The sequence below is a fragment of the Gallus gallus genome, chromosome 1 (genome assembly GCF_016699485.2).
Source record: "Gallus gallus isolate bGalGal1 chromosome 1, bGalGal1.mat.broiler.GRCg7b, whole genome shotgun sequence".
Classification (NCBI taxonomy): Eukaryota; Metazoa; Chordata; class Aves; order Galliformes; family Phasianidae; genus Gallus; species Gallus gallus.
The window spans coordinates 133414246-133429374 of record NC_052532.1 but is presented as its reverse complement, the minus strand read 5'-3'; the positions used below and the strand labels follow the sequence as shown (position 1 = coordinate 133429374).

Sequence of the window (15129 nt, the reverse complement as noted above, 5' to 3'; positions counted from 1 at the left end):
GGTACTTTTCTGTAGAGAAGCTGAGGTGAATGCTTTGTCCTTCTTCCCAGAATATTGCCAGTTTCAAGGAGAGGAATCTTCCCCCCAGCCCCACACTCCTCTTGTTCAAAGCATCCCTTCTCTTCACATAAGCTGCAGGTCCCAGCTGCCTCCATTCCTGACATTCACCCCCTTCCATAACAGATTGAGAGCCGTTCTCAACTAAAGAGCAACCGAGGAGATGGACTTGGGCAGCACAATGACTGTAAATTATCTTTTTAGAAGCCAAGAGATAGAAAAAAATACCTTACGTTGGCACTTTTAAGCCCCTTGAGCCATTTTGATAATCAACGAAGGAAACAGGATTTTGTAACAGCACTCGGCAAGTGCATGATGGGCTGCAGTAACTCTTACCATTGTGTTTCTGCAGAAAGCCAATGACTTTTTCCAGCACAGTAGTTTTGTCCATTTTACGGGTGTTGCCTGGAAGCATTGAGCTGAGCTCCTTGATGAGAACATTGAACTGATCACGCCTCTTCTTTTCAGACTTGTTACGCGAAGCCCTGTAGATGGAGAAAAAAAGATGAGAGGAGCAAGAAGAGAAATTATCACGCACCTCCTCTTTGTAATGAATGCATGTGGAAATCAGCATGCTGTATGCCTCATTACGTGAAGATTGGCACTGGCAAATCATTCACAAAGGAGCAGAGTGGAGATTGATAAAACTATGGGGCATACCCATCTGGGCAGTTTAGAGAGGAGAGAGGAACTCCAGTCCTTCAGCTCAGCCACTGCACTGCAACGGGGTCCACACAGAGACTGTCTCTTCATACCTCTGGGTACATCTAAGCTGGTTTACGGAGAGCCATGGGGCTGTTGTCTTCCAGTCATTCACATCAGGGAGCACGGCAGAGGCTCCCAGCTGGCTCGTATGCCCCCTAGCTCAGTCTCCTTTCCAAGGTTACCAGGGCAAAAAGGAGGGATGGCTGATATGTGCATCTCATCTCAGCATGGATGAGGGCTAAGGCCAGGACATATACCTGGATGTGGGGCTCAGAAGTGCTAGCAGAGCCATAGCTTCTTGCCCATAATGCCTGTGTGCACCTGGGTAACTCATGTTAGGTCCAAATGTCCCAACTCTTCAGGTGTGAAGTGGTGACTCCACAGCTCTCAGCCAGTCCTGTCTATTTCCATTGCTGGCTCATCAGAGATAGCCTACTTCTTCTGCTGTATTTGAAGAGCTCATCAGAAGAAGGGACCTGATTTCATCTGGGTTTTTTCTGGCAACTTCATGACGCTGTCATTAAGCTGTTGATAATCTTTTCAGCTTGTGTACTTAATTTATTTTTTAAACATATATGAAGCTATGCACAAATAAAGGTTTCTGAATGCTCCCCAAAAATATGACAGTCTTTCTACATGAAGACTTTCACCCAGACTTTTGTAGCTATGTTAAAATAAGCATGATCCAGAAGATGTGTTTGTTCTTCTGAGAGGTCACCAAGCAGGCAAGATTTGCCTCATTAATGACATAAAGATCTAAGAATCTGGTTATACGTAGGCAGGAAAGCAAAGCCAAGAGGCCAGTTCTCCTTCTGAGAGTCTCATCCCAGCTAATTCTGCTGTACCTTGTAAGGAGTTCTGTCCACACACCGGTGAAAACGAGAGCAGAATTTAACCCAGCATTTATATCCCCCCAACGACCAGTCTGGCAACAAACATTTTCAGCAGAAAAATCACTGCAGAGGCTTCTGGATGTTACTACCAACAGAGGGCTGGGTAATTTTTGTTTGTCTTGCTCTCAACCCTGAACACACTTGGAGATGCACTGGATAGAAGCCAACGTTTGATTATTTTACAGCTTGGAGCACGAGAGATTGGGTGGATACTGCCTGACTGATTCCAGCCTGTTCTTATTGCAGTGCAAAAGGCTGTCAGAACAAGATGTGAAAACCTCCATCCTTATCCTATTTCTGTACAGTTCAAGGGGACTTAAAGAACGTTAACATTTTACTTTCTCATAATTCAGACCTCAGTTCATTTTAAGCTCAAAGGGTCTTGATCCTCCTGAAAATAAAATAAAGTACCAGCCGTCTATAGGGAAAGTGTTGCTTTGCCAAAATAAAGATGCTTTGACAGAAATATAAAGTACCTATTTTTAACACTTGACATTTTATTCACAAAGGAAACATAAAAACTCCTTTAACAGACAGAACTCTATCAAGACCTGAATCGATGATCACAGTAACATCATAAAAAGGGGAAAAAGAGGGAAAAAAAACCCACAATTAGGTCATCTAAACTATCCCTGTATGGTTGTAAATGCTTTAGTTCAGTCCAGTTGTAAATGCCTTAAATAATGCAGGTTTTATCACTTCCCCTGGAAGATTACTCCCTCGCCTTGTTTACTTCATTGCTAGGCCGTATCACTTACAGTAAGCCAAAACAGTCTTAATTCCACACCGCTTATCCCAGTTCTCCTCCCTCCCCGCTACTCCAAAAAATACGCATACCCAAGGGCAAGAAGGAGATGCAGTATGAATAAAATCTGGAATTGTAGTGAATACAGCTAGAGGCAATACAGGACAGCTTGAATTCAGAAAGATCAAACCCACCGATTCAAATGTGTTCTCAACAGCCATTTTTATTCTCACATTCTTGCTGCTTATGGTCATAGAAAGAGGCTGATACTTGCTGACCAGCAGCCATTGCACTATGCTGATCTACAGTGAAATGTGACTTTACACTAAATTTCCTATTATTTCTTTTGGCTGCCCAATGGATTACCTTACATATGCATCAGAGCAGGTAGCTGTACCATGTACTTTAATTCGGAGTCTTAAATTTGCATTTTATTGGAGTGGAAAATGCCAACTGCTAGTCTGAATTTATTAAGTGTTGTCTCAAGGTTTACTCCAAGCTGATTTTAGCTGGAATTTGTAGTTCAGTTGGATTCCTAAATATATATACATACATACATACATATATATATATATAATTTTCTATTTGTTAAAGGAAACTACAAGAAAAAGGGTTAAGAGAAAAAAAAAAAAGAATACCTTTTGTTTGATATCAATAGATCTATAAAATCAAGTACACTTAATCTAGCATCAAAAAAATGAAAATGACATTACAGCTTCTGATCTCCATAAGAGCAGTATGTTCAGCCAATGGCTTCTCCCACATTTGTCTTTCTTTAAAGCTTTGGAACAAACCACACAGCTTTTAAATGAATCTTGGTGGTTCTCGTATACTGTAGTAACTGTAGACTTCTGTGTCACTTCTGTGACTTCTTATGATCAGGCTGGGAGGTTTGGAAAAGGGTCTGCACCAGAGGGCGGTGGGCATGGGACAGGCTGCCCGGGGCAGCAGTCACAGCCCCAAGTGGCAGAGTTCAAGGAGCGTTTGGACAATGCTCTCAGACATAGGGCTTGGTGCTGTGTGGAGCCAGGGATTGGACGCAATGGTCCTCGTGGATCTCTTCAGGATATTCTACGATTCCACAAATTCAGACTTAATTTCCAATTTAGATTTATTTCTAAAAACCAAGAAGTACTTAAACTGCAATTTAAAGAAGTGATTTCCTCTTTACATCTTAAAAGTTATCTTTTCTTTCATCCACCTTAGAGCAGGCCTGCCCCAGGGCATGTCAAAAACTTCCTCCCTGAACAAACGGCATGAAAATCACACCAGATGGTGATGACAATTGCCGATCGTGAGGATACGCCTAATTCTATTTTTGTCCTTTGTGTGTTCATTGAATGCATTTCTGTTTCAACAATGCTAATATCTGGAAAATGAGGTCTTAAGCATGATGACTGGTGATACCGGCTAGATGTGGGCTGCCTACTGCCCTCCACCTCCTTGACTCAAGGTCCCTGCATCTTATACTCCTCAGGTCCTTGAGCACTATAAAGACAGATCGTTTGGTGATGTGATGCGACAGAAGGTGTCCATTCCCCAAGACCACCCTGTCTGCAGGTGTCTGTGTTCTCTGTGGATGTCTCGGCACAGCCACAAGCTGTACGGTGCCCCTATTTTATCAGCCAAACCCCACAAAGGGCAAAGCAGGTGACTCCTCACAGCCCTGCATACATTGGAGGAGGGAGCAAAGGAGAGCGGCTGAGCGTGGCTGCAGCGTGTACTGACCTATATTGGGGAGAAAAGGCTGCAGGGAAGGAAGGAGATGAGAAGGAATCAAAAGAGATGAAACTGGATCAACTAGTTGTGCCTGGACTGGAAATTACTCTCATTAGGGGGAACCAGGGGAAAGAAATGCATGCAACCGGAGGCTCCCTCTCAAGCAATTAGATTGCGGGCTGCAGTATTGATAATGCTTCCAGAAAAAAAAATAAATAAATGCCTTCCAACAGCCTTTGTGACACTGCAGATGCCAGCCAGATTGGACAGTTATTAGCGTTTTATTGCACGGCTCTTCTGCCTTGAAGCACAGCCCTCCCCTGCCCACAAAGTGCTCGCAACAATTTCCTGCCTACGTATCAGCTGAGACTTCATCGTGGAGCAAAGAATATATGGAAATAAATGCTTCTGCCACTTTAGGGCTGACACAGCACTTTGAGCAGCCTTTCTCTCTTATGAAGGTAACTTCTGGGTGTTCTCATCACCGTGAGATAGGCATTGATGAGCAAGTGGCCATCATATTACAAAAAAAAAAAAACCAACACATTTTTAAAGTTCCTTTTCCTTTGCAATATGCTTCTTGTAAAAAGAGAGTCGCGCATTTTTATACACGCTGAGAGCTATGATGATGTGCTACAGCAGCAGGACTGCGTTGTAGGTTCTTTAGGCCTCGTGCTCTGCACTAACGTGAAAAAAACAACCAATGCCTCTGCTTTCTTGGCCATTTCTACAGGAAACATTGGTAAGTTATTTTCCTCTTACAGGGTGTCCAGGACTTGCACTCTGTGATATGGCAGCTTTTCAGGTTGGGCTTGGCTTTCTTTTCCTCTCTTCTTTTAGATTAATTGATCACAGACAAAGCAGCTTCTGCAGCAACAAGTACCATCAAGCTCACTGAGAGTTAAAGAGAGTTCAAAAAGGAAAAGTGCTCACCTCTTTGCCCTGTCTTTCTCATCTTCATCCATTAGATTGTCTAAGCAGTTTTTCCTGTGGAAGGAATGCAAGAGAACCATTATGAATCGTCACGTTGTGAGCTCTACTTTCAGGTTAATCTCAGAGTCACGCTATTTCATTCTAATAACAGAGCGATGATATCCAGGTCAGATAAATGTGTCAGCAGTGCTTTATGCCACAGCCCGTGATTTTAAGAAACATCCATCGCAGGCAGCATAACTCCTCAGCGTCACACTAGCTGTAGGGGCTGCAGCCAGGGATCAAGGCTCCCAGGCACAACATTGTGCGCCAGCACTGTACAGAAACAGACATTTCTCAGGGGATTTTCGGTCTTGAGGATGCTCTCTGCCAGCTTGCAGGCCGGATGAGCCCCAGGCTGAGAGCAAGTTGAGGAGGCATTGGAGGTGCTCCCATATTCCCCCCCAAATGCTTCCTCCATCCAGCCCCTCGCTGCACCCATTTACTGAATGGGCAGCACCACACTGCTGGGCTGACCCAAGCATCTTTTCCAAAGGCAGAGTGTAATGACACGCAGCGATAGCACTCGCAAAAATCAGCAACTTTTCCATTTCATGTTTCCTCAAAATGTAGGACATGAGTAACATTGGGGAGGGGAGGAGGAGAGTTAATTGCTGCGCATTATTTAAGCCCGTGGTATTTTCCACCTATGAGTCACACAGGAACGTGCCTGTTTCCAAACTGCCATATTAAAAATCAGGAGTAGAAAGTTATCAATAGAAAGAACAGAGGATAAATTCCCTCCTTCTGTCAGTGGCACTTTCGCAGTCCTGTTCCACCTGCTCATTACTCAACAGTTAGCTAAGAACACGGAACAACCCTGCAATTTTTTATCAGATCTAAGAGGAAGGAGGAATTAAAGCTACGGGTCACTGATTGGAGGGTAAAGCTGGTGCTTCACGGGACTCAATGTGTTGATGGAGCAGCATAAATAGAAAATGTGAAGGCTGAGGGGCTGGCAAATTTAAATTGCTGGATTCTGTGATACAGAAAATAAATGGCATGATGTAGTTTTTAGGGTGTTTACTTATTTATTTATTTATTTCTCTCAGATATTTCTTTGGCTTTGAAAACAGGCAAGTCAGCCATAGCACAGTCCATATTTTAGACCAGGAAAATTTATAGTCCCAGTTAGATTTTATTTACCAGCATTCTACAGATCCGATGGGTGATTATTCACCGAGTGCCAAAATGGGGCTGTCAGCCCAACGAGGGAATTTTCATATAATTCAAGCAAAAATGTGATGACAAACTCAGTGCTTTTTTACTGTCATTTGCTCACTTGCTGAATCTGCAATGCCCAGCTATGTCACTGGACAGCAAAGAAGGCATCAGCAGTACAGCAAGGGCTGGCATTTAGGACTCTTGTCTTCCCTTGCTAGAGCTTTGCTCACAAGGCTCCATTGCACAGCATGAAGTTTTTTACTCAGAGGGTGGTGACACACTGGAACAGGTTGCCCAAAGAGGTTGCCCAAGGATGTCCCATGCCTGGAGGCAGTCAAAGCCAGGCTGGATGTGGCTCTGGGCAGCCTGGTCTGATGGTTGGCGACCCTGCACATAGCACGGGGGTTGAAACTAAATGATCATTGTGGTCCTTTTCAACCCAGGCCATTCTCTGATTCTATGATCTAGGACATGACATGAGACACAGGGCAGTGTCAGCAGAGGGTTTTCTCTGAATCAAGATCCTCCTCTGCTGCACCAGGGGCTCTTCTGTTTGCAGCAGATCCCCAGCAGAAAGCAGGAACGTGGGGACTAGAGCTCTGGGTAGGGATAGATGGTGCATCAGGATAGGTGCTACTCAGCCCCATCTGCTTCTGCAAGGCACAGAGGTCCTCTGGGAAGTGGCTTCCTATAGCTGTAGTGCATGAATTGTCAAGGAATTACATTGCAGGGAAGACCCTACCCTCATCAGAAAGCAACAGGTCTGACTGGCCTGCTCTGCCAGGGACCTGGCTAGACCCATACAGCAATTCACAGCCAGACTCCAGTAAGCAAGGTTTCTCACTGACTAACATGAAATTCTGGACCCGCTGTGCTGTCCCTACTGTTAGACAATATCTAATTGTCATTTTACTTCTGTTTGCTCACACGGCAAAATCTCCAGAGCATCATAAACGTTGCTAACAGCATTTGCGGGTACGTATGTACCATATGAAATTACTGTTCTCCATAAAATTGAAACAGCAGAATCTGGAACTGCTGCCTGGCTTCCAACATGCAGGGTCAGCTCGTTGCTAGCTGAGGACTTGCACAGCAGGTTGGTAGCCAGGTTCCTTCTGTAGCAAACCATGCTTCTTCCTGCCCCTGGGCTGCTGAGGTCTGCCAGAGGGCTTCCCTTACTAGGAGGAGTCTGGACAAGCCGTAAATCCACCACCAGGACTCCAGGTCATTACAACATGTATAGAAATATTTTATTTTGTATGCTATCCTTTTAGTTCTTCTCTATTTTTTCAAAATGAGTGCTTCTTCAGCTAGTGGCGAAATGGGGAATCCAGGAAACTAAACCATGCACCCCTGGCTTGGTCATCAGATGGGGAATTACAGCACACACATCTTCCCCCATTCATTCATACAGCCACCAGCTGCTTGGGAAAGGAGTAATTGAGGGATGGTGCCAGCTCTCTGCAGGGACTCCCCAGAAGAAAGACTGCATGTGTTTATTCTGATACACCGTTTTCCCAGTGGACACAGAGCTCACACTGTAAAATTCCTCTGGCCCTGATCAGGATCACCTCATGCTATGCTGGAAGCGCGTTTTTCAGTGAGTTGGACTTCTCTGTGTAGGGGAGGTTGGTTCCTTCCTGTCCTACTGCTGCTCACGAGGATATCCTGTAACATGACTGACACTCAAAATACAAGCAAGCAGCTGTTGGTTTCTCAGTAAATTGCCACGTGGCGAGCTAATCTCAGCTCCTACAAATCAGCCTGACATTTAACAGGAATTTTCAATCACCATTCGGTTAATTCAGCTGAATTATATCTCTCTGTTGATAATGACGAAGACAGAGACGTAAATCTCCCCCAGAGGCCCAGGGCTGTGTCTGTGGAAGCCTGGTGGGTACTCACAGCACTTGTGTTGCACCAGCCCCACACCAGGCAGCTTAGGGGGAAGGCTGTGCTCTTCCTCCCCTTTCCTCTCTATCATGGTGGGTTGCCCCATGGGTGTTCCACAGCATGGGTTTGGAGGGTGCTTGCCTACAGTGGGGAGCAGTGCTGTGGCTCAGCACTAGCAGCTGTACTCCCTTCTCAGTTATGGCAGAGCTCTAATAGGAGGTAGCATGGGCTGAAAAGTGGCATATTTCCTTTCTTTTGCTGGGAGGAAAAGAGAAAGAACTGCAAATCATTAAGGTTGAAAAGACCTCTCAGATCATCCAATCCAACCAGCAGCCCACCCCACCATGCCCACTGACCACGTCCCTCAGTGCCACATCCACGCGGTTCTGCAACACCTCCATGGACAGTAACTCCACCACCTCCCTGGGCAGCTGTGCCACTGCCTCACCGCTCTTTGTGAGGAGAAACGTTTCCTAATATCCAACCTCAAATGGGAAACGAGGGGTCACAGGCAACAACTGACCATCTGAACATTTAAAATGGCTTGTTCTGTGTTCCTCTGACATGGACTAAGCACTGGGACATCCCACTGTGACAGCTATGGTGCATACAAACAGGAAGGATTCATATAAGCACCAATCGGAATAAACCAAGAGATTCACAGACAAATGTAATGTAACTCTCCAAATTTACTTTTTAGATGGATATCCCTGAGCTGTTACAAGAACACACAGAATCCATAGCTAAATAACAGAACAGGACACCCCTACCAATCCAAACTGGTGTACGAAAATGTAAACAGAATAGACTGAATACAATTTCAGAAGACAAGCTCACTTTCCTCATGATATAGATTGTGATTTGAGAGGGCGCTATGCTTTTTCAGCGGCAGAGAGGCAGTCTGCAGTTACCAGAGGTCATGTAATGCTGCAATCTTTATGGGAATCACTATTTTTATGATCAAAGGAGAACTCCAGCAGCACGGTATGAGTCTGGGTTTAGAGCTACGACTGCCTTTGCCTGACAGCACGCAATTTGGTCTTCCTTTAGTCGGTGGTTTATTACATTCTGTTTGCACTGGAGAAGAGGTTGTTTATAGGTTTCCAAAGAAGACCCAACACAAAAAGAAAAAAAGAAGGAAACTTTTGGAGGAAATACTGGGCCTCGTGTAACTATGGGCTTCTCCACGTTTCACACATATGTTTACAGAGAATCCTTACGTGGTGACTGGCTTAAAGCAGAACAGACATTAAAAAAAGAATCCAAATGCAGACAATGAAAATGATGTAATTTGACAGAAATTAATGCTCCGCTCTTCCAAACTGGGGTTGGCAGGGACTGCTCACAGGTAATGCAACTGAGTGTTATGAAATTATAATGAGGAGAAGTAAGGGCTCACACCGTACTCTGCTCTTATTCTTTATTTAGTTAGAAAAGGTATTCTTTTCTGTCCATCAGAAGTGTTGCACCTATTGCTGCCAGCTGTTTGACAGCTTCTCCTGCTGCCCTGGTGGCAGTTTGATGTCAGGGTGCAGGATGTGTGAGCCCCCTATAGGTGTGGCATCATTTGCATCTGTCTGAGCCAGGAGGAGCACAGCTGATGCCAGCAGCGCAGTGCTGCAGGGAGGGCAGCCAGGGTGAGCGCAGGGCATCCTTTATCTCTAGCTTGCGAGCAAGGCGTAAAGTTTGTGCAGATCCTGGCGTCCCTGACGGAGATCAGGACGTGCATGCTCGTTATCTTCCTTATTATGATTGTTACCGAATGGCTAATGCCACTCAGACTTCAGTGAACAGGATAAGTGAATCCCCGGGTTCAGCCCCACGCTGCTCTCCCCTCACACAGCTGCAAACAGAAAGGCAAACAAATTAAACTAACATTAATCAGCAAAGACTGCCATCTGTATAACTCCGAGCACTTTTCCGCGTGCCCGTCCCCTTCCAGCAATGCTAAACAGGATTAGCCTTCCGTGGGCGGACGGGAAAAGTAGGTCAGTTCGGTAACATTGCTGCGTGTGATGAACGGAGGACGTGATTGCCATGGTCTGCTCACAGCCTGCTCTCCTGCAGAGTGGGACCTGGGCTTGTCACATGGCCCTCACGAGGGAAAGCCTGTTCTTCTGGGGAGAAGGACAGCCCCTTCACAGAAGGGCAACACACGTACAGAAGCAGGGATATGGCAAAACAGGGATGGTGGAATGGAATTGACTGGCGCGTTTTAACAAGGAAACTGAGGCACGGGGCAGCTAAAGGCTATATCATGACTGGTTTGGCATATGTGTATTCCTCCCTTCTTACAAAACTATGCAGAATTGTGCAGTGTGTGACTACTGTAAGTTCAGGAAAAACAGGACTTAGAAAACTAGGGTGCACAGCCTGATTTTTGTCAAAGGTTGTGCATGAGCAACGTGGCAGGAGATGGTAAATCATCCACTGGAGTTACTGTCTTGCTGTACTGACTTTACTGGGTGTGTAGGGATGGTATCTGGAAAGCCAAAGCTCACCTACAGTTGACACTTAGAGAGAACATCAGTGGCAACAAGAAGAGCTTGTTCTGCAATACCACAGTAGTTGAATAAGGAAGGACTGCTACAAAACTGGATGGGTGGGTGGATTAATGACAGCAAGGGGATCACAGAATCATAGAATGATTTGAGTTGGAAGGGACATTTAAAGGTTATTTATAGTTCAAATCCCTGCAATGAGCAGAGACACCTACAGCTCCATCAGGTTGCTCAGAGCCCCATCCAGCCTGACTCAAGGGATGGGACTTCTACTATAAGTCTGGGCAAGCCATTCCAGTGCCTCACCACCCACACTGTAAAAGAAGTTCTTCCTTATCTCCAATCTAAATCTCCTCTCTTTCAGTTAGAAACCATTTCCCCTTGTCCTATCACAACAGACCCTGCTAAAGACTGCCCCCTTCTTACTTACAGTCCCCTTTAGATACTGAAAGATATGTCTGACATACTGATGCCTTCGTCCTAGCCTTCCGCCACAAGGTCACCCAGGACTTTATGTTAGAGACAGGATCATGGAGGAGCAGAAGGACCAGCAACAGCTGGGGGTCAGCTCAAGGAACTCAAAGAACCTTGAGGCAACTTGACCCATACAACCTGGTGGGGCCTGATAGGCTGCCTCTGCAGGTACTGGGAGATCCGCCGCTGTCCTCACTAGGCTGATCCCTCTCATCTCTGAGAGACTGTGGAGACTGAGGGAGGTTCCTGATTACTGAAGAAAGGCCGATACGCCCATCTTTAACAACAACAACTACGCAAAATCAACCACAAGGTAACAGGGAACAACAAGCCAGTCAGCCTTACTTCAGCTCCTGGTTAGACTCAGCACTTGTTAGACCATGTCTAGGGTAGGACTGTCCAGTTCTGGACACCTCAACACAGAAAAGATTGGATGGAATTCATCAGAGGGCCCCCAGGCTGGTGGGACCTGAAGCACTTCCCCATGAGGAGAGTATGGAGGAACTGGGATGGTTCATTGCTGACAAGAGATGGCTTTGAGACACTTATCAGGCCCACCAGAATCTACAGAGGGTTGATGAGGAGCCAGAATCAGGCTCCTCATGACAATGCAGGATGGGAGAGGAAGAAATCATGAGCATCAGTTGAAAGAAGAGAGGAGAAACTTCCCCCATGAAGACAGTCAGGCAGTGATGGAGACTGCCCAGAGAGACTGTGCAGTTCCCATCCTTGGAGGTTGATAAGACAGGACATCCCTGAGCAACACAGCCTGACCCCAGAGCTGTCATGCTTTGAATAGGAGATTGGACTAGAGACTGACTGTGGTCCCTTCCAACATGAATTGTCCTTTGGTTCTGGATCTACTCAGCTGGCTACTACCAGGAACATCCTCGTGCTCCCCGAATAATTTCCTACATATATTCTTCAAATCCATTTTAATGTTTTTTCTCTTCTGTGCTACCAATACCTTGTGCACTGTCTCCTCTACACTGACATCATTCCTGCTTTACAAACCTGCCATCAAGGAGAGAAGAACATGAGGTACACATTTTAACACTGCATCACTGTATGTCATGCATCTGTCACGTCATCTTTAGACATCAATGTAAACGAATATTCACTTTATTACGGAATTAGGAAGAAAAAAAAAAGAGAGAGAAGAAAAAGTCCTGTCATGAGAAAGGCCCTTAACAGTAAAAGAAATGTATTTTTCTCTCTCTGCTTCTCGTGTTCTTAATCTGTTTTAGGTATTTATAAAACTTTAATCCTCACAGTATCAGAAACCCCAAATGTACAAAGATTTTAACATGTGCTTAACTCTATACTGCTGTAAGAAGTCCCCCACGTACTTATGTTTTTGCAAAATCCAGGCCTAAACGTACAGGTAGAGCTACGCAGATTATTTTGTGATTATTAGTTCTGAAACCTTCCCCTGAAGGAAGATGGTCTCAGTTATAAAGTATTCTCAGTTGTAAAAATCCCTTAAAGTTTATTTGCTCCTGCAAATATTTAAATCAGTAGAACAATCTAACATCTGACCTATGACCTGACGGTCAAACGCTTAGCCAAAACAGGCAAATTGGCAGCATATGTGAATATAACACTCTGAAGATTTATTTGTTGAGCTCTCAAGGATTGTTGTGCTGTTTGGCACGAACTAACTGGGAAGCACTGACACAAACAGCACATCAGTCTTTTTTGATGGGACTGTTGTCAAAGTCATTGCCTTTTTTTTTAATTTTTTCTTCCCAGCAGCAATAGCCTTGACAAGATCCTTCTAATCCTTTCCATCCAATTAAACAGGCTACAGTTGCACTACGGTGTAAAGCAGAATATCCAGAAGCTGAAATAGGTTGGTCTCGTTCCCCCCACTTTTGTCTGTTTATTAACTATTTAGGGATGGCTCTCAAGGAACCAAGTTACTCTTCTTTCAAAGGCTCTGGGCCTGGGTATAACCTTACTAACAGTGGAGAAATTTACTTCAGAAGGGACTTGTGAATTTCTGACAGTGCTGTCAAAATTTACACTGGCTTTGATGGTGTCTTCTCCACACTTAAGATGCTGAAATTTGAGGCCATGTGTTTCTGTGGAGATTTCAGCAGGAAAGCGAAACTACGCCAGAAACTAAATGAAACTTCACTTTCTCTCTAGGCCTAGGTACTTAAACACACATGGCAGCTCTCTTTCCATTGAGCAGGACCTGAGGTGAAAGTATGTCCTCTCTTGGCGGCCTTGCCTTTTCCCCGCCCTGGTGGCACCTTGATTGCTTCCTGGTAGGCCCATCTCCACAGAGTGAAGCCTGAGACTCAAGCTGGATAGTGAGTGCTTTTCTTGGCCTTCCCCATCCTCACAGTTGTCCCAGCATGGTGACAACCACGGAGGACTCAGCTGCTCTGCCACTGATGGGGGCTGGAGGTGGGAGGTTTGTGACAAAACACAACCACTACTGCGCAGAGCATGCAAGAAGCAAGAGCTTCCCTGTCCTGAGAAAATGCAAAGCTGTGCCCTAAATCTGCTGCTGTACAGGGGAAAAAAAATCCCTGCACAATATAAAGAAATACAGATATCAACACCAATAATCCCATCACTTTTGTGTTAACAGCTTGATAACATATCTGCTTATAACTCACACACTGCACTAAATTTTCTGCTCTATAGTAACTATCATATTCCTGTCAGCAGAACTAAATATTTAATCATCTAGGGAGATGAATCATGAAAATCTGTTTTGGGGAGATATTTTTAAACGGACACTTTGTTGTCATTTAATTTTGAGAATTTGCTGTCTCTCTCATCTCTCGGGAGGGACCTCGTAAGCCTGTGACCATACAGGCTATTGCCCTATACCACATGCGGTCTCTCTTGCAGGTTAATCATGTAAGCTAAAGGGTTTTAAGGTCACCTCTGACAAGATCAAGCTCAGAGTCTGGCTGGGCGCTCCTAAGCCTAGAGAGAAAGAGTCCAGAGACTCATGGTCTGCCTGTCTGCAAGGACTTTGTGACTGAATGCTCTCACATTGCTGTCCCATAGTTTCATGCCCAAGTCTGTAAGCCTACCGAGAGTTCAGACACAGCATCAGATCAAGGCTGTGCCCGTGTTTTGCATCATGTAATGCATTTGTGACCACAAGTCCCTCCCAGCCCAGGCTGAGCCCTGGCGCCAGCACATCCCACCAATGTGCCAAGTGCTGCTGCTCAGCCCTCTCCTGCTACCAGTGGTTCCCATCTTTACACCAAGAAAGTTTCTCCAGCATGTTGTAAAATTCAAATCAGGTTTTACAAAATTAATCTCTGAGGAAAAAGGATAATTATTAAAGAGCTTCATTAGTGCTTTGCAATCTTAATTATGATAATTATATTTTTGTAGCTAATATAACTGAACTCTTGCTTTTAAATCCCATTAATAAGCATTTTAATCCTTCTCCTACTGGGACAACGAACCCATAATGTTGAACTTTATATTTACATAGGACAGTTTTAAATAAAAATGATGCGCTGTTGTTTACTTAGGGTTTCCATTCCCTTTTATCTGCACTTTGAATATGCATCTTCTCCCAAGACACAAGAAATAACATCAGCTCAGCATCTTAGGCTCAGATTCTCTTCCTGGCAATGAGAGGGTGGGTGAAGAGGAGAGCAACAAGTTTCAGGAGCAGTGCTGCAGTGGCCAGACATGTGGCAGGAAGGAGACATCATAGGATCATAGAATGGTTAAGGTTGGAAGGGGTCTTTGAAGATCAGCTAGCTCCAATCCCCCTGCCATGGGCAGGGACATCTCTCAGTACATCAGGCTGCCCAGGGCCCCATTCAACCCGGCCTTGAGTGCCTCCAGGAATGGGGTACCCACAGCTCCTCTGGGCAGCTGCACCAGCACCTCACTGCTCTCATCATGGAAACTCAGAGGAGCCCAGCTACCATGAGGAACCCACCTGCACCTTGTTGGCAACCACAACCACTCTACCCCACCACCACACTCCATGGCACTGCTGCAAGGAGCCAGTGGAGCT

At 45.2% G+C, this 15129-nt stretch overlaps 1 protein-coding gene across 8 annotated transcripts in view; it reads right to left on the bottom strand.

The window, feature by feature from the left end:
• The window catches only part of NPAS2 (neuronal PAS domain protein 2), a 98055-nt gene that overhangs the window by 44218 nt on the left and 38708 nt on the right, over window positions 1–15129 (bottom strand). For 7 of the 8 annotated variants that reach the window (XM_015277677.4, XM_015277679.4, XM_015277680.4 and 4 more), the window contains 2 exons: window positions 5053–5106; window positions 394–542 (listed from right to left, as the gene is read on the bottom strand). In XM_015277677.4, coding sequence (XP_015133163.1) covers window positions 394–542; window positions 5053–5106 — 203 coding nt within the window. Of the gene's footprint in view, window positions 1–393; window positions 543–5052; window positions 5107–15129 lie in introns of those variants that run through there. The other variant, NM_001030542.3, reaches the window with a different exon arrangement.